At 36.3% G+C, this 27,744-nt stretch overlaps 1 protein-coding gene across 1 annotated transcript; it reads left to right on the top strand.

Moving 5' to 3' along the window:
• Positions 1–303: 303 nt before the first annotated feature.
• Enpp4 (ectonucleotide pyrophosphatase/phosphodiesterase 4) lies at positions 304–12,824 on the top strand. Its single transcript, XM_047559564.1, is given in 5 exon segments — positions 304–578; positions 7,608–7,944; positions 7,947–8,465; positions 9,116–9,286; positions 11,214–12,824. Coding segments are annotated over 4 exon segments (1,359 nt in total). The 5' UTR covers positions 304–578; positions 7,608–7,640; the 3' UTR covers positions 11,579–12,824.
• Positions 12,825–27,744: the final 14,920 nt, after the last annotated feature.

Below are 27,744 nucleotides of genomic sequence, written 5' to 3'. Positions count from 1 at the left end.
ACAGCCAAAGCCATATTCCCTGTGGCCACCTAAACAGTCGGGTCAGAGTAACTGGGGGAAACTGGGAGTGGTAAGCAGTGGGTCTGGCAATTGCCAAAGGACTTTCGAGCACTCACGAGGATGATAATGAAACCGCGAAGTGGGAGAGAGGAACAAACCTGTTCTTCTAGGTCCGATTCAACCCCGTCAAAGCACCTGTCTCCAGGTGGTACCTGAATCTACCCAACCGGAAAGGGAGTTATATTGAACACTAGCGCCAGCATCCAATCCAAAGAAAGGTCTCGGACTTCGCCCTCGGGCCCCAGCAGGCTCTGAGCTAGTTTCGCAGTCGCTCGCGGGACAGCTGCGCACACTCGTGTCCCCGGTAGCGCGAATCTCAGAGAGGTCGGGGCTGTTAACTGCGGTGCGGGCGCCCGCTACTGCGCAGGCGCCTCAGGAAAGGCTCGGCCTCGCCCCTCTCCCTAGCGGTTCCTCTCGCTCGCAAGTACCCACGAGTCCCGGGTTCCGCGAGTGCCGGGTTCCGCTAGCGCGGAGTTCCGCGCTGTGGCAAGAAGTGGTGGCAGCGGCGGCGTCGACGGGTAAGTCTGAGCTTGGTTCTCTGGGAGTCTAGTGGGAAATGCCACTCCCTCCCGAGTCGGCTAGGGGTTTTGAAAATAGAGCCAGCGAGACCCTCTCCCCGCGCCGGGTCGGGACGCACACCCACCGGGGCGCTGGCGGGGGCGTCCGCGAAGGAACCCGAAGAGGCAGGGAGGGAGCTATTGGGCCGAGGGGCAGGCGGGGTGCGGTGAGCGCAGGGGAAAGGAAATTCAGCAGGTGGACGCGGAGTCGGGGAAGAGGGCTGTTGTGTTTGGGGTGAACGGAGGGAAGCTGACTGAGCCGCAGTAGAGGTGGCGAGGCTGGGCCAGGGATGGAAGTGGAGGGAGACGGGGCGTGGTGGCCAGGTGCTGCTCTTGGGATGGGAGGCGTTTGCTTTTAAAGGAACACCACTGCGGGCGTGGTCTGTCTGCATGTTAGGGTTTAAGTAACAAATGATTATATAATTGTGTTTAAAATTTAATTTTCTAGAAAATAAGCAAGCCAGACAGTAAAAAGATACCATATAAGTGCTTTTTATGGGCGGGGTACTATGTTAAGTACTTTACTAACAATGTTACCTTTTCATGCGACAACTTCGCGAGGTAATAGCGTCTTATTTTACAGATGAGGAAAGTCAGACTCAGAAGTGAAGGGACCTGTCCAAGATTGTACAAGCGGGTTTGCAACAGGTCTGACTCCAGAAGGGCTTTGCTTAACCGTCAGGCTTTCCAAGTACTGTAGGAAATCGGCTACTGGTTTCTGTATTGTGGTTTTCTTCCTCTCCCCAACCCCAAGAGATTTTCTGTTTTACAGAAACAAGCTTGCAAACACTCATTCTCCCCCCTTTATCTCTCTCCCTCATCTTCTCTCTTCTAACTTTCATATTAGTTACAAAATATAATTTGGAAGAAATTTTGATGAAAACACAAGGAGTACATAAAGAGTGGTGGGTGTTACTGATTTGAAGATGGTAGAAAATTTGAGAATAATTTAGAATCCTAGATTTTTAAGACTGAGAAGGAGTTTTAGGGAATTGTTATATTTTTTTCCTTGGACTGTTAATAAATTAACTGATGATTGCTGGGCACGGTGGCACATGCCCGTGGTCCCAGCTGGGGAGGTTGAGGCAGGAGGATTTTAAGTTCAAAGCCAGCTTCAGCAACTTAGTGAGACACTGTCTTAAATTTTAAAAAAAGGGGAGGTAGGGGGAGGTGTGTATGGGGATAATCTAAAGGCAGTCACTGAAATTATCTACACAGAAAATAATGCTGTTTTAGAGCTGATAGGTGTTTCATTGTATGGCAGGGCAAGTGGCCTGGTCATGGTGACAGATATCATTTTCCAACTTCACAAGGGCTAAGAATGACAGTGAGAGTTGACTGACAGGCCTTCCATCCAGGCACGAAAGTTATCCCAGAGGAGTTAGGCGTGTTTTATCCCCTGAATTGGGCTATATGAACATGTAACATATGTTATATGTTCTTCCAGTTGCTGTTGGGATATTGGGATGTAGTTCAAATGGGTCTTCTTTTTTCCTTTCCTTTGATATATATTTTTTTGTTGTGAAAAATTGGTTTCTCCCAGTTGTTTATAGTATTCCAGTTTCATTCCTTAAAAACTACTTGAGAATTTCTGACTGATGCTTTGCTTATAGCTTAACATTTGCTGTTAGAATGAAACAGAATTTGGTAGACATAAATCCAGACAGTTAAAGCTGTGCTAGTAGTGTGGAGAATATTACCTGACTTGCTGTTACTAGACTGTACGGTTATTGAGGACATAAAGTTAGTAAGAGCACAATAAAACAACTAATTGCTGAACTTCAACTTCATATTTAAAAAGAGATTAGACTAAATTATTCATAATTTATTTTAAAGTTTCATAATCTGCCTGTCATTGTACAGATCTTTTTCTAACATAACCGCTTTGTAACTAGAGTGGATAATAGAAAATTAATTGAGGGTCTGTTCTGCAACCTTTCTGCATTCCCATTTTATACACAAGGAACCTGAAACTGGAAGAAAATAGATTTGAAAAAGATCACATATCTACTAAGCTCATATTCTGGTATCTTTCTGACTTCAGAGTCTGTAATCTTTTTTCTTTGTCCATGCTACTGAGCTTGATGATAAGGACAGGCACATTTGGGTCCAGGCAGTATGTGCTGAGAGATTACTGAACCCTAGGATTAATAGCCCAGGATTCCTTGAGCATCCTTTATACTCAAGATTAGGGGAAGAAGGATTTTGATTTGTATTTTTTGGGAGAAGGACAAACACAGTTTTTTTTGTTGTGGTAGTGTTTTGCATATGGGAAGTGATGTATGATATTTTCACATTTAAACACTCAAATCTGCATTATGGGATACACAGTTCACATAGTTTTTGTGGTAAAATGAGATGACAAAGATGTTTCCTGTTCTATGGTGAGACATTTAAGAATATAATTTCACTTCCCTCTGCTTTTAAAACTATAATAGTTTTATTGATATGTGAGTCACATGCCATTCAGTTCACTCATTTAAAGTGCACAACTTTATGCAATTATGCACTCATCACCACAGTCAATTTGGAAACATTTTCATTACCTCCCCAAAATGTGTCATACACACTAACATTTAGTTTCCATTTTCCCCCAACGTCTAGCCCCAGGTTTCTACTGATATACTTTCTGTCTCTATAGATTTGCCTATCCTGGGCACTTCAGCTAAATAGAATCATATAATAGGTGATCTTTTGTGACTGCCTGCTTCACTTACCCTAATGTTTCAAGGTTTATCCAAGTTGTAGCATATTTTAGTACTTCATTCCTTTTTATAACTAGATATCTCATGTGGTGTACCACATTTTATTTATTTGTTGGTGAAATGGTTTCTATTTCTTGACTCTGGTGATGATCCTGCAATGAATATTTGTCTACAAGTTTTTGTGTGGATATATGTTTTCATTTCTCCTGAGCATATGAGCTGATATTAGAATTGTTGGATCTTATAGTAATTCTTATTTAAACTTTTTGAAGAATTGCCTGAATTATTTTTCCAGGGTGGCTGTACTGTTTTATATTCCCACTAGCATTTTATGGAAATTTCAATTTCTCTATATATTCTCCCAACACCTGTTACTAATCTTTTCTATTTAACTATCCTAGTAGATGTGGTATTTCAGTGTGGTTTTTTAATTTGCATTTCTTAGATGACTAATGATGTTAAGCATCTTTTTATGTATTTATTCGCTATCTGTATCTTCTTTGAAGAAATAGTTTTTTTTAGTTCCTTTGTTCATTTTTAAATTGGATTATTTGACTTTATATTATTGAGTTATAAGATTTTTAATATATTCTAGGTACAAATCTCTCCTCAGATATATATTTTGCAGTTATTTTCCAATTATGTGGGTTGTTTTTTACCTTGCTTGATGGTATCATTTGAAACCCTAAACTTAATTTTAATGAAGTTGAGTTTTTTTTTTTTTTTTAGTATCTTGTGCTTAGGTATAGTGTCTAAGAAGGTTTTACTTAATCTAAGATTATAAAGATTCATTCCTATATTTTCCTCTAAGAGCATTACAACTTTAGTTCTTAATTTAGGTCTATGATCCATTGTAGATTAATTTTGTATATGGCAGAAGATGGGTTCTCCAATTAACTCTTTTACGTGTGGATATCCAGTTGTCCTCACGCTATTTACTGAATTGATGTGGCACCCTCTACTCTTACAGGTAATTGTGTTGGAAATATTTTGGACATAACTGATATTACATTTGTAGTAATTCCTCTATGGCTTAGTTTTACATAATAAAACCTTTATTGTATATGAAGTTCAAACACTGTTGTAAAGAAGTCTTGGTGTTGTAGAACAAAGTTGATTTAAGTATTAATCCTATGTCTTTCCAAGATGACAACCTGATTCATTATTTTGATTATTTGTATCCCTGTTTTGAGTATTATGTATTTGAAAAGTATAAATCATTTGATACCATGATACATGGTGCAAATATATACATATATATGTATATGTATATATGTATATATTTGCATTCTGGAGTTAGTTTTATTTGAAATTTGTTGAATGCTTGTTTAAATATTGCCTAATAGAGTGTTTGAGCAAGGCTTCGTGTGTAGATTTCTGTAACTTTAAGTTAAGATGTCCTGGAAGCACAAACTATTACTAAGAGCGGTTAAAGGTCACTTATAAGTTACCAAGATAAATAACAATTATCTTTTACATGTCTTTGTAATACAGTGCAGTACAGTGAGTGAAAGTCAACGTTAGTAGTTATTTCTGTACCTTCTTCACAGTAATTTGCAAGCAGGTTTCACCTGGCTATTGGAGGAGTTTGGACTTTTTTGTATAGGAAGGGGGATCCTTTGAACTCTTTTTTTTTTTAAGGGAAGGATTCTGAAGATTGAGTAGCAGGAAGATTAAGTTGGCAGCAGATGTTGGGTGACAAGGAGGAGGATGATAAGATGATTAAGATAAGAGGGTGAGTTAGGAGACAGAAGTGCCATAGACAGAGGCATTGAGGACTTCAAAGAGTACAGCAGTAGTGGACACCAGAAAGAGTGGGAACCTGTTAAAAATGCAGATTCCTGGCCTGAACTCTAGACTGACTGGATCAGAATCTCCTAAGTGTAGACTGGACAGTTGTACTTTGAACAGCTCTCTTCAGTGATTCTTGCTACTGTGTTGTACTAGATGATATGCAGGTAGGGTTGACTAGACTGACAACTGACAGGGTACTCAGATCTCTGGGTGCCTGAGAGAATGGTGAAGCTATTATAGAACTAAGGAAGTGGAAAAATTTAGAAGTGTAGAGAATGCATTCCTTCTGATATATATCTGATTTGTACTTGGCAGGAAAGTAGTTTGTGTAATGAATTGGTTGGGAATGTAGAATGATTACTTATGGAAAGAGCCAGGTTGTGAATAATGTAGTTTTTAAAGTGTATTTATAAGTATCTCTTCCTCTTGAAAAGATACTGTGTCACCTCTTGGCTGTTTTAAATGTATTCTTATTGGTCAGACATTTGAGTATCAGGAAGTACCTGTACTCAGAGAAATTGGGGAATCTACTGAATCCAAGGTTTCATGGAGACCTTGTGCCTTTGACACAAGTTCTAAAGTTGTTGGAACATACAGCATCAGCTGACATAATATTGTTGTCTGATAGAACAGTATTCTCCTCTGAGGGAGGAGTTACGTTATGCATGAACTCTATGCTAGAGGACACAAGACACTGAATGAAAATGGAAGTTCCACTGTGTGGATTCTTGATAGCTGAAATTGCTGAGATATATGATGGGGACTGTGTCTATAGGAGTGTGCTTCATCTATTACTCATTAGAATTGTCACTCAGTTATTTTGAAAGGTAGTTTGATTTTGTTATTCTGCACTGTTTTTGGTTTTTCGGGTGGCACCAGCAATAGATGTGGAAAGTACCACGTTCAGATTGCCACCTACTTCAGGTTAATATGGTAGAGGATCTTCACAAATATGATCTCTTGCCTTTTGTTTGCAGAATTTTAAGCCATTGGTTTTCAGAGAATCACAACTTCAATTCCTAAGTATTTGAAAGACGACCAGGATACAGATCATCTTGGTAGTGTCTTTGAAAGAAGGAAGAAAGTCTCTGCCTTTAAATAATTGCAGTCTAGTTTGGAGAAAAAAGAATACACAATAAATGGCTTGTGAACTTAGTAATCACTATTAGTTAGCTTGCTGCTATTCAAGCTGCATGCTCCTGTAGCCAGACCCAAGGATTTCTCATTCTGAAATAATGAACTATACCTCATTCTGACCACAGCCTTACATCTTTGCAACTTTCATGGAAAATTATTCTGAAGACATCAGTTCTTTGACTCCCTTAGAACCTTTAGTCTAAAAACCTCCCTACTTCTTGTGTGTCTTAGTTTCAGCCTAGATGCTGCAGCTTGAATTTCAGCCACTCCTTTGATTTCCTGCCAAGTTGCTTATGTCTTGCTCTGTTGCTGAGATTGAACTTGGGATCCTCCTATCTCAACCTCTTAAGTCCCTAGATTACAAGTGTGTGCCAACCCCCAACCTCAGCTACTCTTTAGTTAGCATCTTCAACTTAGTCATCCTTCAGTTTCTGGCAGAATCTCAAGCCTGAGTTGGATCAACTGCCTGTTTTGCTCATGCTTGTGCCAGGGCCACAGAGTTTGTAGGGAACACAATGTCACTTATGAAAATCCATGATACCAGCTATTAGCATTACCCACCAATGCTCCTCTTTCTTCATCTCCTCTCCCATTCTCCACATTGGCCATTTCATGCATTGTCTATATTCCTCCAATCCGTGAACCTTTTTCCACCTTATTCCCTTTTAGTAATTTACCCTTCTTCCAGCAACACAGAGAAGACAACTCCCTTCACCCTTAACCTTTGCTTCTTCTTTCCTGAAGATGGAAGGAGCATCCTGTCTGTCTAAAGCAAAGCATTCTTCCTAAACCACATACCCTATTTTCTTAGAGACTAAAGAAGATGGAGAATGAAGGCAAAGATATTTATTAAGTGAAAGGAGTTTTTGATAACAATGGATTATTTATAACACAAATAGTTATCTTTGACTGTAAAGTGGAAGTTTAAGAGAGATGTGATGATGAAATTGATTTCAACAGCCGCTAAATTTCTTCAGGAGTTATTCCCTGTAGACTTTGTTCATTGGTTAGTCAACTTCATGTAAATATTGAGACAGGTATAGACCGAGTTGAGATATTTTCCTCAAATAGCATTTATTTCTTAATTTCCCTTTTTTATGCCAGTATTTTTCAACAAGAATGAGCAGTGAGCCACAATGGTGGAATTTCCACTAGTTATTTCTGTGAATTGAACTATAGGGTACTATTCAGTAAACTAGAAAAATAATACATCTCTCTGGAGCTTATGGAATCTTGATATTGTTTGTATTTTGTAGAAAATAATTCTTTTTCTCATCACCTATTGGCTAAACTTCTGAATCTTAATTCAAATCAAATAGCATTACTACCTATGATTTGTGTTTTTATATTTTAGGAACCCTGATTGCTGTCCTTCAACGTGTTCATTATGAAGTTATTAGTAATACTTTTTTTTTCTGGACTTATGACTGGTTGTAGAGGTAACTCTTCATATAGTGTGCCACCCAAGTTACTGCTGGTGTCTTTTGATGGCTTTAGAGCTGACTATCTACAGAACTATGAATTTCCTCATCTCCAGAATTTTATCAAAGAAGGTGTCTTGGTAGAACATGTTAAAAATGTTTTTATCACAAAAACATTTCCAAACCACTATAGCATTGTGACAGGCTTATATGAGGAAAGCCACGGCATTGTAGCCAATTCCATGTATGATGTAGTCACAAAGAAACATTTTCTGATTCTAATGACAAGGATCCTTTTTGGTGGAATGAGGCTGTACCTATTTGGGTGACTAATCAGCTTCAGGAAAACAGATCAAGTGCTGCTGCTATGTGGCCTGGTACTGATGTACTCATTCACAATACCACACCTTCCTATTTTATGAATTATAGCATCTCAGTGTCATTTGAAGAGAGACTAAATAACATTACCATGTGGCTCAGCAATTCGAACCCACCAGTCACCTTTGCAACACTCTATTGGGAAGAACCAGATGCAAGTGGCCACAAATATGGACCAGAAGATAAAGAAAACATGCGCAGGGTATTGAAAGAAATAGATGACCTTATTGGTTATCTAGTCCAAAAGCTCAAGATGTTAGGATTGTGGGAAAATCTTAATGTTATCATTACAAGTGATCATGGGATGACCCAGTGTTCTGAGAACAGAATGATAAACTTGGATCTCTGCATCGATCGTTCAACCTACACTCTTATAGATTTGACCCCAGTTGCTGCAGTACTCCCCAAAATAAGTAAGTAGACTTTTAGCTGAGGGATACTATTATTTGAATGGAGCAATTGGTTGAAGAGGGAGGGTTGTATTAAAGAATGAAGCACTGACTTTTTGTAGTTCAGTACTATACTCAGTATACCAAATAGAACAGTGTGTATTTTCCTCCCTAATCTACAAGTTTTGAGTAATTTGCAATTATTCTTCTGTTTAATATATTTTAAAATTATTCACACTAAGGGAAAAAGAATATTTTTAAATTTAAAGAAATCTTGGATTTTAGTGTGAGACATATCTTCCTTTTACTTATCATAAAATTAGAATTGGTAGTAATATGTAATTAATTTATGTTTACTTGGGAATCTCCATATGAATATTGCTCCTTTCTATAAAAATGTACTATGTGGATAATAATTTTGTGGATTGTTCAAAAAATGAAAAAACGATGTGAATGCTTGATAAAGGGATGTGTGTGTGTGGGGTGTGTGTGTGTGTGTGTGTGTGTGTATGTGTGTGTGTCCATACTGTCACATAATTCTGTTCTGTTGTTTTAAGAATTAAGTAGTTTAATAGATGACATCCAGTATTTACTTGTAGTTATTCTAGTTAGACATATTTTTTTCCTTATCAGCCAACCATGACTTTTTTCCTTTGCTATTTCTTTTTTTACAGATATAACAGAGGTTTATGACAAACTGAAAAACTGTAGCCCTCACATGAATGTTTATCTTAAAGAAGACATTCCTGACAGATTTTATTACCAACATAACGATCGAATTCAGCCTATTATTTTGGTTGCTGATGAAGGCTGGACAATTGTATTAAATAAATCATTATCAAAATGTAAGTATTTACTTAGGGTATTTCTGTTGTATCCCTAGGGATACATCATACATTGTGACACTGTTCTGTTAAAAGGATATTTTGATTTAGATATGTTTACACAGTATTATTAGTTCATTTTCCAATTAGATGATGATCAGGTTTTCATTTGATAGTAATTTACAGTAACCACAATTTCTCTTTTTAATTAGAAGGATTGGTATCCTCAAGGATGAAGCTGTAGATTTGCCTTTTTTTAAACCAAAACTGCAGTTACTGTCAGCAATTTTCAAGATTGGTTCTTTGGATTTGTAGTAAAGAAACAAATTTAAAGGAGAGAGATTAGCTACTCCAAATTACTTTTAATTGTGTGAATTGAAATTTTCATAACCCTGAGTCTTTCTGAATGATAAAATAACTTTCTTGAATGTTATGACTGTTTAGAATACTAGACAAGAATCAGAAAGTCAACAAACAGAAAAATCCACCAAGTAAACAGATGTATCAAAATCTCTCCTTAGAGAATATGTAGGGGTGAGTTTTTGGTCTTGCCTCAACTGAAGTTCATTTGTCCATATTTTAAATTCAATTTTAATACATTTAAAAAATAATCTATAAAAAATAGAGTAATAAAAATTTTATAAACCATTGCAGGGGTCAGTAAACTTTTTCTGTAACCAGAGAGTAAACATTTTAGGCTTTGTGGACAATTGGTCTCTGAGCCACTCAACTCTGCTTTTATAACATGAAAGCAGGTATAGACAATATGTAAACAAATTGAAGTGGTGTGCTGCGGTGAAACTTGGTTAACACAAACAGGCAGAGGGCCGATTTTGATCATAGACTAAAATTCTCAGATCTCTGATGAATAGCAATCCAGGACAATCAGGCAAGGGTAAGATAGACTCAGAGTCAGTGGAGTTTGAGTATTATTTATATTTATGCTATTTTATATGCTCATTATTTTAAACTTGGAAAATATAGAAAAAAAGAATAAAACTATCCATAATCCCTCAATTCAGAGATATAGACAAATATTAATTATAAGAGTTTTCCTTTCCTACTCTTTTTTCTATTACATAGATAGGCAGATTTTAATATTATTAAAATCATAACATCTGTCTATATCTCGATTCTGCTTTTTGTCATACTGATCAAATTCATTATTTTTATTTTGAAATATTCTAAACATACAGTTAATAATATACAATAATATCATTTAATCATCTTGAAGGTAAGAATTTATTAAATGCAACTGATGTACTTTAAAAGATAATATTTATTAAAATAAAGTTCACACTTGTGAGTCTGGTATTGGAGTTATGTCAGGGACCACTCCTTGTTTTTTTTTGAGTCACACTTCTACTGGAATTACAGGTTGGAGTAATCTTGTTGTACCTTATGTTTGATACAAGAATCTCTTTTGTTAAATTCCCACCTATCTTACTATTCTGATTTCAAAGCATTTATTAACTTTCAGTAAGCCAGTACGTTATGCCATCCTATTTCTTAATCACAGGAGCAATTGAGATGGGTAAGGCTGCAGATTAACTTCTCCATTTATTGTTCTTCTGCTCTCTTCAGTTAGAACCCTCAGCCTGACCACAGTTTTTCATCAATGGTGCTGTTTTTAAGTGAGTTTTTACAAATAGTGCTGGAGATTGAGATGTGAAGTAAGTGGGGCTAGGGCTAAAAGATAAGTGCCATCAGGTTGAGAGGTAGTATTAAAGCCTGAGGCCATGACACACTGGGCGAAGGGCTATGTATATGAAATAGGCAACATGGCCCAGTTGAAAATACAAATTTTTATTTCTGGCCTCTGTCTTGTTCAACTAACCAGAATCTTAATAGATGAGAATTAGGCTATCAAGAAGTGTATTTACACTAGAAGTTATTTCATAATAAAAAGACTGATCATATTTACTGACATCATTTTGTTCTTTTTCAGTAGGTGACCATGGTTATGACAATTCTTTGCCCAGTATGCATCCGTTCCTAGCCGCCCACGGCCCTGCATTTCACAAAGGCTACAAGCATAGCACCATTAATATTGTGGATATTTATCCAATGATGTGTCACATCCTGGGATTAAAACCACATCCCAATAATGGAACCTTTAGTCATACCAAGTGCTTGTTGGTTGACCAGTGGTGCATTAATCTCCCAGAAGCCATTGGGATTGTTATTGGTGTACTTTTGGTGTTAACTACTCTAACGTGCCTTATAATAATCATGCAAAACAGATTATCTGTACCCCATCCGTTTTCCCGACTTCAACTACAAGAAGATGATGATGATCCTTTAATTGGGTAACATGTCTGGGATTTATACTGAGTGTCTTTGCATAATCTCAAAACTAAGGATACATCCTAGAAATGGTGTTATAACTGTGAAAAGGTATACTCTGAAAGACAACCTAGACCAAGCATGCTAAAATTAATTTTTTCCCTTGTGTTTTGTTTTGGTACATTAGCTAATACAAATAACCCTGCCCATAGTAAAAATGCTAGTAAATCAGTTAACACCATCTATTTCTCTGTTAATACCTTTTGAGAAAAATACTCTGCTTTCCTTTTCTCTTTGCAACAAAGAAGATACATGTTTAAAATGAAAATATATCAAATTTAGATGCATTTTTCTAATAAATTTATATATTTGTAAATGAAACAACAGAAATTTTATGCAATTAATGAATTTTATGTATCAGGAAGGAAAATTTTCCTATATTTTTGTATTTACCCTTATTTAATTTGTATCCCAAACACGTCCTTGAGGTAGAAAATTCTGTGATGGTTTTTAAAATTTACTAGCCAGGCAGAAAAACAGTGCTATGCTAGCTTATGGAGAAATCATCTTAAGGAAAGCTATTAAAAAACACATAAAAACTAACTAAGACCATGTGATAAAAAGCCTGAGTTCTCACCATTGTATCTTTTTAAAGTCCTTTAAGCTGTTGAAGTCTCAAAAGTTATATCTTTTGAAGAAGATTATTGCTAATGAGAAATTCAGAAGAAAATAGAGGGAAATGCTTTTTCTCTATTTGTGTTTAATGCCTTTGTGTAAGTTATTGATGTGTATGTATGCACAAGTGTGTTTGCATGTGTAGGTGTGCAAATGTTATCATAGAAGGAGGTTAGAAGGGACTGGACTGTGGTCAGGCTTACACACTCCCCTAGAGCACAGCTCTCAGCGGAATGTTATTTTGCACTTCTTTTTTGTTTACTTTTACCTAACTTACAACTTAAAATCAGAACTTTAGAAACACTCTTTAATTTTGTTTCTATTTTTAATTTTTTTTACCTGAAATACTCAAGTGCGGTAGAGAAATTTGTGACCTGAATATAAATCTGATTTTGATTGGGTGAGAATGATAAAGGGAGATTTTTATATTTACCTTTGTGACTCTGTATCTTACTTATTAGACAATAGAGTAGGTAAGAAATTTATAAAATGACATTTAGAGATAGGTGCAAGTGGCACACACCTGTAATCCCAGCTACTCAGGAGGCTGAGGCAGGAGGATCATATGTTGAAGGCCAACCTGGGTAACTTAGCAAGACCCATTCTTAAAGTAATTTTTTTTTAAAGGACCCTGGACGTAGCTCAGTGTTTAGAGTACTTGCCTGGCACATGGGAGTCCCTGGGTTCAGTGTTTGGTACTACAAAATTTTTTTGAAAGAAAATAGAATTTGGTATCTTCTAATTTTTCTACCATTCACACATGAAGTGACAGAATAGCTTTAGTGCTGCCTCTGTTTTTTTCCTCTAATATTTGGAATCACAGAAGTAATCTCATATCTTTTAATAAACTTGTTCAGAGACAAAAATTTATGTGAATAACTGTCATCCTACCTTTACTAAGTAGCACCTTCTAATAATTAAAATTAATATGAAGAAACTGAGTTGTGGCAATCTAGATTGTATCCATTGGAAGAATTGGATTTAAAAGTCATTCATTAGGACCTGAGACAAACAATTAATATGAATAGTATGGTCTTTAAAGTTTTGGTAATATAAAACAAACTTGGTAACTGTTTTCTTAGCATACAGAGATAATCTGTGGTAATTATACAGCTCAGTTAAATGTTGGTATCTGTGATGATAAAGAACAACACTGGTGTCATTCATAAAACATATAATGTATCTGTTGGATCCCTGCTAATTTCCTGATCCTAATATTTGGAGCCCATTATATTTGGGATTTTTCAGAGGCATTTCTACACCTTGTATAGATAATCCATGCTATTGGTTATAAATTGAATTAAGAACAGTACAGAACTGATTTTACTTTTTGATAAATTTTCGGATTTTTTATTAGTTGATCTCAGTACTCAATAAAATAATAGAAAAGTTCCTTTCTACTTTAATTTAAAAAATAACAACCACTAGAATTGCCACATTTAAACCTTTTTTCCCTAAGTGGATATTTTTGAAAAGTCTAATATAGTTTCAGAATATTTGATACCAGTTGAGTGGAAGTTGGCCCTTGCAATGTTATGAGTTTTATTGATTGCATTAACTTATTGGCGGTTATGAGTTTCAGAACTCCATACATGGTATCCAACCCATCTGAATTTTACATAGGATGAAATAGGAAGGGATGTCCTCTCAGTCTTTTAACCCTTTCACTAAGAGGTATGTACTTATTTTGTCTTTCATTCCACTCTCAAAATACTAAATTACGTAAATTTTTAATGTATATGTTGATGAGATGAGAAGAATAGTATTTATTTAATCTAAGAGAAGTTTATATATCATTAAATTGAACTTTGTGGTAATTCATTTGCATATTTTAAAACTCATCACTGCTAAAACCAGTGACTCCTATAATACTCTGAGAAGGTCGTTAGTAAAGTTAGCCTTTAAGGTTTTGATGTGTATTTTGTTAAATGATTAACTAATGTGCTGCTGTGTTTTCTGGGTAGTAGAAAGCATTTGAGTATGGAAATACGGAAATATTGAACTGTTTATGACAACCCTCAAAGGTTGTTAAAGTTTTCAAAGGAAAACTTTGGATTAAGTATTTTTTGTTAATTCAGTGTGTGAGTTCAGTATAACTACATTTATTTATGGCAAAGGGCAATTGTGCTGCTGTTGTTAATGTACAAGTTTGTCTGGTAAAAAGCAATAGAATAAAATATTATTGTATTAGGCTTCCTTTAAAAATTTACAGATAAATTCTTGGAACATTAAAGGAATAAAATGCCTTTACACTGTTCTTGGATTTTTTTCCCCCTCTTGACAAGTCCTGTAAGCTTTAAGGATGATTACATTTAATTCCTCTTATTTGAAGGGGTTTACTTCACTGTTAATGCAAAGTTAGAAATGAAGGACAAAGATTAGATGTAAAGTATTTATTTCCAATTCTTAAAATAATGTGTAAATAAAATGAGTATGCTTTAAAGAAATTTGTATGTACTACCTTAAGTTAAAGTAAAACATATTTTTACTGTATTTGAATTTGTAGATAATGACTTTGCATACAATTAAAATTTATGTGAATGAAATCTACCAAAACATTCTTACTGTAATTATTAAATATAAGGTACAGTGTCATTGATGTTTTTAAATCTGTTGTCCAATTGCAAAATATACCTACTATGATAGATATGTTGTCAAGACTAGTGATTCTGAAAAAAAACCTTTATAGCCATTCATTACAGGTTTTATTTTTTTAAACCTAGACCAAGGATATAACATTTAACCAAAAGTTTAAAACAGTGTATAAAATGTACAGTCCAGCACAAGAACATCATTGGAAAGAAGTTGCAGAGCTTCCAGAACTATAATTTATTGACTTACAGTAGAAGGGAAGAAGTTTTGAAAGTTGATTGCAAAGCAGCTGAGGAGTGGTTATGTGTTTAAACTTTGTTTTATATGTAGCTACAAGCACTTAATAATTTATCCAGATGAATGTAGATTTGACACAGTTTTCTCTAATAGAACAGAGATTAATTCATTTTCAGTTGTTATGTTCAGTGAGCACTGCTAAGAACTGTGGGAAAACAATAAAACATTTTTTACTCTGGAAGAGAGTTCTTTGAAAAGTGGGAAAACATTGTACTGTAAATTAGTTATGCCCACTTATGGCTTAACTGTTGCTGCTGAGATCCTTGGATTAAGAGTAAATTTTCTGTGCCCTGTTCTTCCTGAAGTTGGGTACCAGCTTTACCTCTTTCCCATACCTAGCATCCTCAGTGCCAGCGTTTGGGTACATTCCAACTTTACCCCAGCCCTACCAACATACATAGCCGTTGCTTGGGAGGGTATATGAGAATCCAAATGTTCCATTTGTGTCCGGGGATGTGGTCATACAAACACACTAATTTGTACCTTAATTTATGCATGCATAGATGATTGTTAGTGTTAAATCTACTTGTTCTATAACTCATGTCCCAAAGTCAAAATTTCCTGGGAAGTAAAGGCAGACTGTATTCACAAAGTAAGTCAAACTGCCATTCAGACAGACTACATTTCCACACATCTTCTGTCTTTTTGACTTTCTAAAATCTGATTTTCACCATCAATAAATTGAACTTAATGAACTCTTCTACTGACAGCTCCATGATGATTATACACAGATACATGCATGTCTCCAGTCCTGACCTCCCTTTTGTATGAGAGGTCTGAATTAATAGTTATTTAATCAGCATTCTTCTTATTTCTACCATGCTTAACCTCACCTCCACAGACAAGGGGTGGTGGAAAGGATCAATCAAAAGTAACTGCCAAACAAATCTGGACAACCCCACTATACACATACACATTTTTTAAAGGGGTTCTTAGTGATCAGACACAATATGGCTGATTCACTTAGTGTTTTAGCTAGCATTTTGGCATCAGTGACCAAAAGACCTGATAAGAACAATTTTGGAGGAGGAAAAGTTTATTTGATGATCACAGTTTCAAAGGTCTCAGTTCATAGATGGTCAACTTCATTGCTCTTGGCCCTAGGTGAGGCAGAACATTATGGCAGAAGTTCGTGGGGAAGGAAAGCAGCCCAAGACATGGCAGTCAGGAAACAGAACAAAATATATACCCCAAAGGCACACCCCCAGTGACTTTCCTTCTCAAGCCATATCATACCTGCCTACAGTATCACCTAATTAATACATATCAGTGGATTAGTGTACTGATTAAGACTCTCATAACCCAATCATTTCACCTCTAAACTTTCTTGCATTGTCTCATACATGAGCTTGTGGGGGACACCTCATGTCTAAACCATAACACTTAGTATTTGAATTATCCACTGAAAAGAGCAAATGTTGATTTCCACTCTGAATTTCTGTGAGGACTTACCATGCACCTGCCTCCTGACATTTTATTTTTAACTCTTAAAAGGACATGTAGTAATTCTATTTTCAGTAATGGCAAACTGTGTGATAGACTATGTGATTCAGACCGTCCTCTTACTATCTATATTACCAATTTAAAAGTTCAAGCATTGAGGAACTTCAAAGAAAGTGAAACAAGAGGCCAAAATTCAAAAGAAAGAAGAGAACTATAGATATGAGTCCCTAATGGCATCTCTGAATATTGCAAGAGGCAGTTGAGAGCCTGAGAAGCTAAACTAATCAGAGGGGGTGGTAGAAGGAGAGAAGGTGTAGATGTTTTAAAAAAGAATACATTTTTAAAATTATAGGAACCTACTTTATACTCTTTAACACAAATAAACCTGCAAAAATAAATGAAAGATAATTTCTTAGGAAAATACTAAATAAATCACTCCCATAGAGAAATTAAACAGACCAATTTCTTCTTTACCTGCTGATAATTTTATTTTTAAAATAAAATTCATTGTATAAGGTGTGCAACATGTTATAAATGTAAATATTAGGGTGGTTACCATAGTGAAGAAAATTAACATCCATCATCTCACACAGTCACCCATACAAATTTCTGTATTCAAAGAGGATTGGAAAAACTATAAACAATTGTGCAAAAGAATATCAGGTCCCGAAGACAATAATCCTTTCTTGGTGCCTCTTTTTCATGGTGTTATTTTTGCCTCATACAGTTGAAGTTTTAGAAACAGATATGAAAAATTTTGACGTGATAATAAAGATAGATCAACAATGGCAACAAACTGTAGACCAATCTCAAGTGAGAAAAACTTTAAAGTAGCAAAATAGAAAGTTAATCCAACCACATTAGTCATTAGTCTGTAAACAGACTGAACATTTAATGAAAAGATAAGAGATAATCAAATTGGATGGAAAAAGACCCAACTATATATAGTCTACAAGAGACACACTTTAAATAAAAAGAAAGAAATAGAAGGTAAAAGAATACAAAATGATATACTATAGAAACTAACCAGGAGAAAGGAGTACCCATATATTAATATCAAAGTAGTCTTTAAGACAATTTCCAGAGATTGAGAGGAATATTTTATTATGGTCAAATGATCAATACGTCAGGAAGATGCAATGATTTAAAAAATATTCATATCTAAAAACACCTTAAAATACATGCATCAAAAACTGATGGAATCAAAGAAAAAATACATAAACATGATTGAAGAACTTTGTCTAATTGATAATACAACTAGACCAAGAAAAAAATAAGGTAATAGAAGACCTGAGTGATGACATGACCACCTTGATTTATGTGACATTTAATGAAGCTTACAGCCCCAAACTGCAAAAGAAATTATTTTTAAATGCATATGGAAGAAAGACCAAGATAGATCATTTATAATATCATAAAACAAAGTCTCATTAAATAATATCAGAATCACAATCTTATATAACATATTTTTAACTACAATGGAATTAAGTAGCAACATGATCTAGAAAAAATTTGGAAACTAAACAATTCTAAATAAATAGAAATAAGGCAAATATAATATTTTTCAATAAAATGTATCATATTTTATAATATGCAGGTAAAGACTTAAGGAAATTTATAGCACTGAATTCCTATCTTTACAAGAAACATTCAGAATCAACTACCAAAAAATTTGTAAAAGAACAAAGTAATGCAAAACAAGTATAAGAAAAGAAATAGCAAGGATAAAATTGGAATCAATGAAATAGAAAATCTATAAGGTCAAATATTAGTAAAATTATGAGCCCCTTAGGAAGATTTACTGAGAAAAAATGGACATAGTACAAATTAATAATATTAATAATTAATGAAAGGGGTAATCACTGCAGATTCTACACATATCAAAAAGATAAGGGAATATTATGCCAGTGGATTTGATAATTTAAGTAAAATGGACAAATTCCTTGAAAAATAGAACTTACTAAAACTGACATAATATTAAATTGAAAATATTTAAATGTTTTTATTGATGCATTATTATACATGAAATTGAATTCATTGTGACATATTAATGAATGCACAAGGCTTCATTTGGTTGATTTCATTCTCCGTTGCTTCCTTTTCTCACTACTCCTGTCTTCCCCACATTACCTTCTTCTATTTTGTTGGTCTACCTTCTATTTTGGTGCATTTGCATTTTTATCCTTTTTTTTTTCTCTCTGTCTCTCTTTAGGTCCCACATATGAGCCCTTGATTTTCTGAGTCTGGCATTTCACTCAGCATGATAATCTCCAATTCCATCTACTCACCAGCAAATGACATGATTTCATTCTTCTGAATGACTAAAACTCCAGTGTGTGTGTGTGTGTGTGTGTGTGTGTATACACATTTTCTTAATCCATTCATTTGTTGGTGGATACTTAAGTTGGTTCCATAATTTGGTTATTGTGAATTATGCTGCTAAGTGGATATGTAGTATGCTGATTTTCTTTCTTTTCAATAAATAGTTATTTTCTATCCCAAGGAGTTGGACAGTTTTGTCATGTGGTGGTTCCATTCCTAGTCTTTTGAGGGAACTCCATATTGCTTTCCAAAGTGCTTTTACAAATTTGACCATCCCATCAGCAATGTATATGTATACTTTTATCCCCACATCCTCACCAGCAATTGTTGTAGTACTTCCATATTTTTGGTACACCATAGTTGTACATAATGATGGGATTTATTGTTACATATTCACACATTTATATAATATAACAATATAATTTGACTAATATTACTTCTCAACACTTTCTCCTCTCCTTTTTCTACCTGCTGCTCCCTTTCCTTTATTCTACTGATGTCCTTTTGATTTTTATTAGATCCCTGCCCCCCCCAAACACCCTTCTTTTCATTTTTCTTCTCTAGTTTCTACCGTTTTCATTTTTCTTCTCTAGGGAAAACATATAATCTTTGACTTTCTGAAGTTTACTTCACTTAACATAATGGTCTCAAGTTCATCTATTTTCCTGCAAATGAAATAATTTCATTTTTCTTTGTGACTGAATAAAACTCCATTGCATATACATATGGCGATGTCTTCATCCATTCATCTGTTGATGAACGCCTGGGCTGATTTCATAGTTTGACTGTTGTGAATTGTGCTGCTATAAACATGGGTATACATGTATAAGCATAGTATGATGAATTTAATTCTTTAGGATAAATACCAAGGAGTGTCATAGGTAGGTCTTTTGGTATTTCCTTCCATGCCTAGTCTCTTGAGGAGCCTTCATATTGCTTTCCATAATGGTTATACTAATTTACAATTCCATGAATCATGTAATAGGGTTTCTTTTTCTCCATATCCCCTCTAACATGTATAATTGTTGTCTTCTTGATGATTGCTATTCTAAGTGGAATAAGGTTAAATCTCAGGGTAGTTTTGATTTGCATTTGATTTGAATTGCTTTGGCCATTGTGAAACTTTTATTCTTCCATTTGAATTTTAGGACTGGTTTTTATAGTTTTGTAAAGAATGTTGAACATGTTTAAAAATATATTTGTTGGCCATTTGTATTCTTTTTTTTTTTGACTTTTTTTTGTATACAAATGGGATACATGTTGTTTCTCTAATTGTACATAGAGTCAAGGCATACCATTTGTGTAATCATACGTTTACATAGGGCAATGATGTTTATTTTTTTTCCTTCCCCCCCCACCCCTCCCACCCCTCTTTTCCCTCTATACAGTCCTTCTTTCCTTCATTCTTACTGCTCTCCTTATCCCTAACCCTAAACCTAAGCCTAAACCTAATGCTAACCCCTCCCACCCCCCATTATATGTCCTCATCCGCTTATCAGCGAGATCATTCGTCCTTTAGTTTTTTGAGATTGGCTTATCTCACTTAGCATGATATTCTCCAATTTCATCCATTTGCCTACAAATGCCATAATTTTATCATTCTTTATGGCAGAGTAATATTCCATTGTATAAATATGCCACAGTTTCTTTATCCATTCATCAACTGAAGGGCATCTAGGTTGGTTCCACAATCTGGCTATGGTGAATTGAGCAGCAATGAATATTGATGTGGCTGTATCTCTGTAGTATGCTGCTTTTAAGTCCTTTGGGTATAGGCCAAGGAGTGGGATAGCTGGGTCAAATGGTGTTTCCATTCCAAGCTTTCTGAGGAATCTCCACACTGCTTTCCAGAGTGGCTGCACTAATTTGCAACCCCACCAGCAATGTATGAGTGTTCCTTTTTCACCACATCCTCGCCAACACCTATTGTTGCTTGTGTTCTTGATAATCGCCAATCTAATTGGGGTGAGATGAAATCTTAGGGTAGTTTTGATTTGCATTTCCCTTATTACTAGGGATGTTGAACATTTTTTCATATATCTGTTGATTACTTGTACATCTTCTTCTGTGAAGTGTCTGTTCATTTCCTTAGCCCATTTGTTGATTGGATTATTTGTATTCTTCGTGTAGAGTTTTTTGAGTTCTTTATAGATTCTGGAAATTAGCGCTCTATCTGAGGTATGGTTGGCAAAGATATTCTCCCACTCTGTAGGCTCTCTCTTCACATTTCTGATAGTTTCCTTTGCTGAGAGAAAGCTTTTTAGTTTGAATCTATCCCAGTTGTTGATTCTTGCTTTTATTTCTTGTGCTATGGGAGTCCTGTTAAGGAAGTCTGATCCTGAGCCAACAAGTTGAAGATTTGGGCCTACTTTTTCTTCTATAAGATGCAGGGTCTCTGGTCTGATTCTGAGGTCCTTGATCCATTTTGAGTTGAGTTTTGTGTAGGGTGAGAGATAGGGGTTTAATTTCATTCTATTGTATATGGTTTTCCAGTTTTCCCAGCACCATTTGTTGAAGAGGCTATCTTTTCTCCATTGCATATTTTTGGAACCTTTGTCTAGTATGAGAAAATTGTATTTATTTGGGTTTGTGTCCATGTACTCTATTCGGTACCATTGATCTACCTGTCTATTTTGGTACCAATACCATGCCGTTTTTGTTACTATTGCTTTGTAGTAGAGTTGAAGATCTGGTATTGCGATACCCCCTGCTTCGCTCTTGCTACTGAGGATTGCTTTAGCTATTCTAGGTTTTTTATTCTTCCAGATGAATTTCATAATTGCTTGCTCTATTTCTGCAAGGTACATCATTGGGATTTTAATTGGAATTGCATTGAATCTATATAGCACTTTAGGTAGTATAGCCATTTTGACGATATTAATTCTGCCTATCCAGGAACATGGGAGATCTTTCCATCTTCTAAGGTTTTCTTGAATTTCTTTCTTTAGTGTTCTGTAGTTCTCATTGTAGAGGTCTTTCACCTCTTTTGTGAGATTGATTCCCAAGTATTTTATTTTTTTTGATGCTATTGTGAATGGGGTAGTTTTCCTAATTTCTCTTTCTGAAGATTCATCACTTCTGTATAGAAATGCATTGGATTTATGAGCATTGATCTTGTAACCTGCTACTTTACTGAATTCACTTATGAGTTCTAAAAGTTTTCTGGTGGAATTTCCAGGTTCCTCTAATATATAATCATGTCATCAGCGAACAGGGATAGTTTGAGTTCTTCTTTTCCTATTCGTATCCCTTTAATTTCTTTGGTTTGTCTGATTGCTCTGGCTAGAGTCTCAAGGACGATGTTGAATAGAAGCGGTGAAAGAGGGCATCCCTGCCTTGTTCCAGTTTTTAGGGGGAACGCTTTCAGTTTTTCACCATTTAGAATGATATTAGCCATGGGCTTAGCGTAGATGGCCTTTATAATGTTAAGGAATGTTCCCACTACCCCAATTTTTTCTAGTGTTTTGAGCATGAAGGGATGCTGTATTTTATTGAATGCTTTTTCTGCATCTATTGAAATAATCATGTGATTCTTGACTTTAAGTCTGTTGATATGGTGAATGACATTTATTGATTTCCGACTGTTGAACCAACCTTGCATCCCTGGGATGAAACCCACTTGATCGTGGTGCACTATCTTTTTAATATATATTTGTATGCGATTTGCTAAAATTTTGTTGAGAATTTTTGCGTCGATGTTCATTAAGGATATTGGTCTGAAATTTTCTTTCCTCGGTGTGTCTCTGTCTGGTTTAGGTATCAGGGTGATATTGGCTTCATAGAACGAGTTTGGGAGGGTTCCCTCCTCTTCTATTTCATGGAATAGTTTGAGGAGTATTGGAATGAGCTCTTCTTTAAAGGTTTTGTAGAACTCGGCTGAGAACCCATCTGGTCCTGGACTTTTCTTTGTTGGTAGGCTTTTGATGACCTCTTCTATTTCATTGCTTGAAATTGGTTTATTTAAGTTGTGTATGTCCTCCTCGTTCAGTTTGGGTAATTCATATGTCTCTAGAAATTTGTTGATATCTTCGAGGTTTTCTGTTTTGTTGGCGTATAGATTTTCAAAATAGCTTCTAATTATGTTTTGTATTTCACTCGTGTCTGTTGTGCTGTTTCCTTGTTCATTCCGAATTTTAGTAATTTGAGTTTTCTCCCTCTTTCTCTTTGTTAGTGTGGCTAAGGGTTTATCAATTTTATTTATTTTTTCAAAGAACCAACTATTTATTTTGTTAATTTTTCCAATTGTTTCTTTTGTTTCGATTTCGTTGATTTGGGCTCTGATTTTAACTATTTCCTGTCTTCTACTACTTTTGGTATTGGTCTGCTCTTCTTTTTCTAGCGCTTTGAGCTGTAGTGTTAAGTCGTTTATTTGTTGATTTCTACTTCTTTTTTTGAATGCACCCCATGAAATAAATCTTCCTCTAAGTACTGCTTTCATAGTGTCCCAGAGATTTTGATATGATGTGTCTTTGTTCTCGTTTACTTCTAAGAATTTTTTTATTTCCCTCCTGATGTCTTCTGTTATCCATTCATCATATAATAGTATATTATTTAGCCTCCAGGTATTGGAGAAGTTTCTGTTTTTTATTCTGTCATTTATTTCTAATTTCAATCCATTATGATCTGATAGAGTACAAGGTAGTATCTCTATCTTCTTGTATTTGCTAACAGTAACTTTGTGGCATAAAATATGGTCTATTTTAGAGAAGGATCCATGTGCTGCTGAGAAGAAAGTGTATTCGTTCTTTGTTGGATGGTATATTCTATATATGTCCGTTAAGTCTAAATTGTTGATTGTGTTGTTGAGATCTATAGTTTCTTTATGCAATTTTTGTTTGGACGATCTATCCAGTAGTGAGAGAGGTGTGTTAAAATCGCCTAGTATTATTGTGTTGTGGTCTATTTGATTTCTGGAATTGAGAAGGATTTGTTTGACGTACGTGGATGAGCCAATGTTCGGGGCATAGATATTTATGATTGTTATGTCTGCTGATTTATGCTTCCCTTAAGCAGCATGTAATGTCCTTCTTTATCCCTTCTGACTAGTTTTGGTTTGAAGTCCACATTATCTGAAATGAGAATGGATACTCCAGCTTTTGTGCTGTGTCCATGTGCATGGTATGTTTTTCCTCATCCTTTCACCTTTAGTCTATGGGTATCTCTTTCTATGAGATGAGTCTCTTGCAGGCAGCATATTGTTGGATTTTTCTTTTTAATCCAATCTGCCAGTCTGTGTCTTTTGATTGATGAATTCAGGCCGTTAACATTCAGGGCTATTATTGTGATATGATTTGTATTCCCAGTCAATTGACTCATATTTGTTTTTGACATGATTTGGTTTCTCCTTTATTTGGCTATTCCTTTAGGCTAGCGCCTCCTGTTGCTGATTGCATCGTTGTTTTTCATCTCTTCCTCATGGAATATTTTGCTGAGAATGTTCTGTAATGCTGGCTTTCTTTTGTAAATTCCTTTAGCTTTTGTTTATCATGGAAGGATCTTATTTCATCGTCAAATTTGAAGGTAAGTTTTGCTGGGTATAAGATTCTTGGTTGGCATCCGTTTTCTTTCAGGGCTTGGTATATGTTGTTCCAGGCCCTTCTAGCTTTTAGGGTCTGGATTGAAAAATCTGCTGATATTCTTATTGGTTTCCCTCTGAATGTAATTTGATTCTTTTCTCTCGCGGGCCTTTAAAATTCTGTCTTTATTTTGTATGTTAGGTATTTTCATAATAATGTGCCTTGGTGTGGGTCTGTTGTAATTTTGTATGTTTGGAGTTCTATAAGCCTCTTGTACTTGGTTTTCCATTTCGTTCTTCAGATTTGGGAAATTTTCTGATATTATTTCATTGAATAGATTGTTCATTCCTTTGGTTTGTTTCTCTAAGCCTTCCTCAATCCCAATAATTCTTAAATTTGGCCTTTCATGATATCCCATAATTCTTGTAGGTTCTGTTCATGATTTCTTACCATCTTTTCTGTTTGGCCAACTTTGTTTTCAAGATTAAATAATTTGTCTTCAATGTCTGAGGTTCTGTCTTCCAGGTGTTCTATCCTATTGGTTATGCTTTCTATAGAGTTTTTAACTTGGTTTATTGTTTCCTTCATTTCAAGTATTTCAGTTTGTTTTTTTTTTCAGTATCTCTAACTCTTTATTGAAATGATCTCTTGCTTCCCGTATTTGGTCTTTTAACTGTTGATTGGTGCGATCATTTAATGCCTGCATTTGCTCTTTCATCTCCTCCTTCAATGCCTGCAATTGCTCTTTCATCTCCTCATTAGCTTCTCTGATCGTTTTAATTACGTACATTCTGAACTCCCTTTCTGACATTTCTTCTGCTGTGCTGTCATTGGGTTTTATTGATGTAGTATCTAGGTTTGTTTGGGATATTTTCTTCCCTTGTTTTCTCATATTGGTCAGCTGTCAGTGGGACCCTGAGATATTGCAGTTTTCCGCTATTGGCTTATAGTGTCCCAGTAGATTTCCAGTGTATCACCTCCCAGCCTTCAGTAGCCTGATGTCTTGGAGGAATCTGATAAAGCAGCTCATCCGAAGAAAACTCCCCCCAGCCCCCTACTGGTTCCACGGTTTGGAGCTGGCTCTGTGCGAAAAGGCTCTCACTGTGGGCCTGCACCATGCAACTGGCCGTGTGGGAGGAGCCCACTGCCGGAGTGTGGAAGGCTACCTTGGGAAGACTCTAGCTGCCCTGCCCGGCTCCGATAAGCCACCCCTATCTGTGCCTGCCACCCGGGCCGAGCTTTACCCAGTGGGCAGACTCACCTGTGGCTCTATTTCAGTCCGAGTCTCTCAATGCCTTCCCTTCTTAACTCCTGGGTTCTGGAGCGACTGGGGATGCAGTCACCCTCTAGGCCGCCATCTTGGATCGCCCCGTGAAGAGAGCCTGGGGCCGGAGTGGGCAGAGCCGCCTGAAGAGGTCTCTGGCTGCCCTGCCCTAATCCCAGAGGCTGCTTGCGGATTGAAGCTCTCCGTTGGTTCGGGGGCTTGTGGCTGGTTCTATGTAGAAAACCTCTCACTGGGCGGTCTGGTCTGAGAAGCTAGCCTTGAAAGGTACCTCCCACCGCAGGGGTTCAGGCTACTTGGGGAAGTCTCTGTCTGCCCTATCCTGGTCCCTGAAGCTGCTTGCGTGTCAGAGTACACTGTGCCTCGCTGGCTCCAGGACTTGGAGCTTGTTCGGGTCAGAAAGGCTCTCACTAGCGGGCCCGCTCCGGGAACCTGGAGAAGCTGGCTGTGTGGGCGGTTCCCACCGCTGGAGTGCGCAGGACTGTCTGTGGAAGACTCTAGCTGCCCTGCCCGGCTCCGATAAGCCACCTCTATCTGGGTCTGCCACCCGGGCTGAGCTTTACCCAGTGGGCAGACTTACCCGTGGCTCTATTTCAGTCCGAGTCTGTCAGTGCCTCCCCTTCTTAACTCCTGGGTTCTGGAGCGACTGGGGGTGCAGTCACCCTCTAGGCTGCCATCTTGGATCGCCATTTGTATTCTTTTGAGAAATGTTTCTTTAGTTCATTTGCCCATTTGTTGATTGGGTTATTTTTCCCGTGGTGTTTTTTGAATTTTTTATTATTCTGAATATAAATCCCATGTTGAAAGAGTAACTGACAATAATTTTCTCCCGTTCTGTAGGCTCATTCACCTTGCTCATTTCCTTTTTTGTGCAGAAGCTTTTTAATTCGATACTGTACCACTTATTGATTCTTGGCTTTATTTCTTGAACTTTAGGACTCTTATTAAAGAAATTGATACCTTTGCTAGATGTTGGAGTGTTAACCCTATGTTTTCTTCTAGCAGTTGCAGAGTTTGTGGTCTAATTCTTAGGTCTTTGAAACACTTTGAGTTGACTTTTGTGTAGGGTGAGACATAGGGATCTAGTTTAATTCTTCTACATATGGCTAGTAGAAGTCTTCCCAGCACCATTTGTTAAAAAGGTTGTCTTTTTTTTCCAGAATATGTCTTTGGCACTTTTATGAAAGATCAGATAAATGCGTTGGTGTGGATTTGTATCTTCTGTTTTATTCAGGTCTGTTTATATGCCAATACCATGCTATTTTTGTTACTATACATCTGTAGTATGATTTGAGAGTGGGTATATGAGCTTGGATAATTTGAGATTGTGATGACTCCAGCCTTGTCCTTATTACTTAGAATTGCTTTGGCTATTCTGAAACTTTTATTCTTCCATATAATTTTAGGACTGGTTTTTCTAGTTTTGTAAAGAATGTCATTGATAATTTTTATGAGGATTATATTGAATCTGATTGTTTTTGGTAATAGTTTCATTTAACAATTTAAATTCTGCCTATAAGAAAATGGGAAGCTGGGCGCAGAGGTACAAGCCTTTAATCTCAGTGGCTTGGCAGGATCACAAATTCAAAGCCAGCCTCAGCAAAAGTGAGACCCTAAGCAACTCAGTGAGATCCTGTCTCTAAATAAAATACAAAATAGGGCTGGGGATGTGACCGAGTACCCCTGAGTTCAATCCCCAGTACACACCGTCCCCACCCCACCCCCTCAAAAAAAAGAATATGGGAGGTCTTCCCATCTTCTAATGTTGTCTTCACTTTCTTTCTTCAGTATTCTGTAATTTTCATTATAGAGGTATTTCTTGGTTAGACTTATTCTGTTTTTAGACTGCTGTAAATGAAATTGTTTTCCTGATTTCTTTTACAGCTGGTTGACTATTGGTACATATAAAAGTTATGATTTTAGTCAGGTTTTTCATTGCTATGACTAAAAGACCTGACCAGAACAACTATAGAGGAGGAAAAGTTTGAGGACTCACAGTTTCAGAGGTCTTAGTTTATAGGTCAGAGCCATTCCTCAGAACTCAAGGTGAGGCTGACCATCAAGGA

This window comes from Sciurus carolinensis, chromosome 7, assembly GCF_902686445.1.
Source record: "Sciurus carolinensis chromosome 7, mSciCar1.2, whole genome shotgun sequence".
NCBI classification, from domain to species: domain Eukaryota; kingdom Metazoa; phylum Chordata; class Mammalia; order Rodentia; family Sciuridae; genus Sciurus; species Sciurus carolinensis.
The sequence above is the reverse complement of the archived record's forward strand: the minus strand, read 5'-3'. Positions and strand labels throughout refer to the sequence as shown.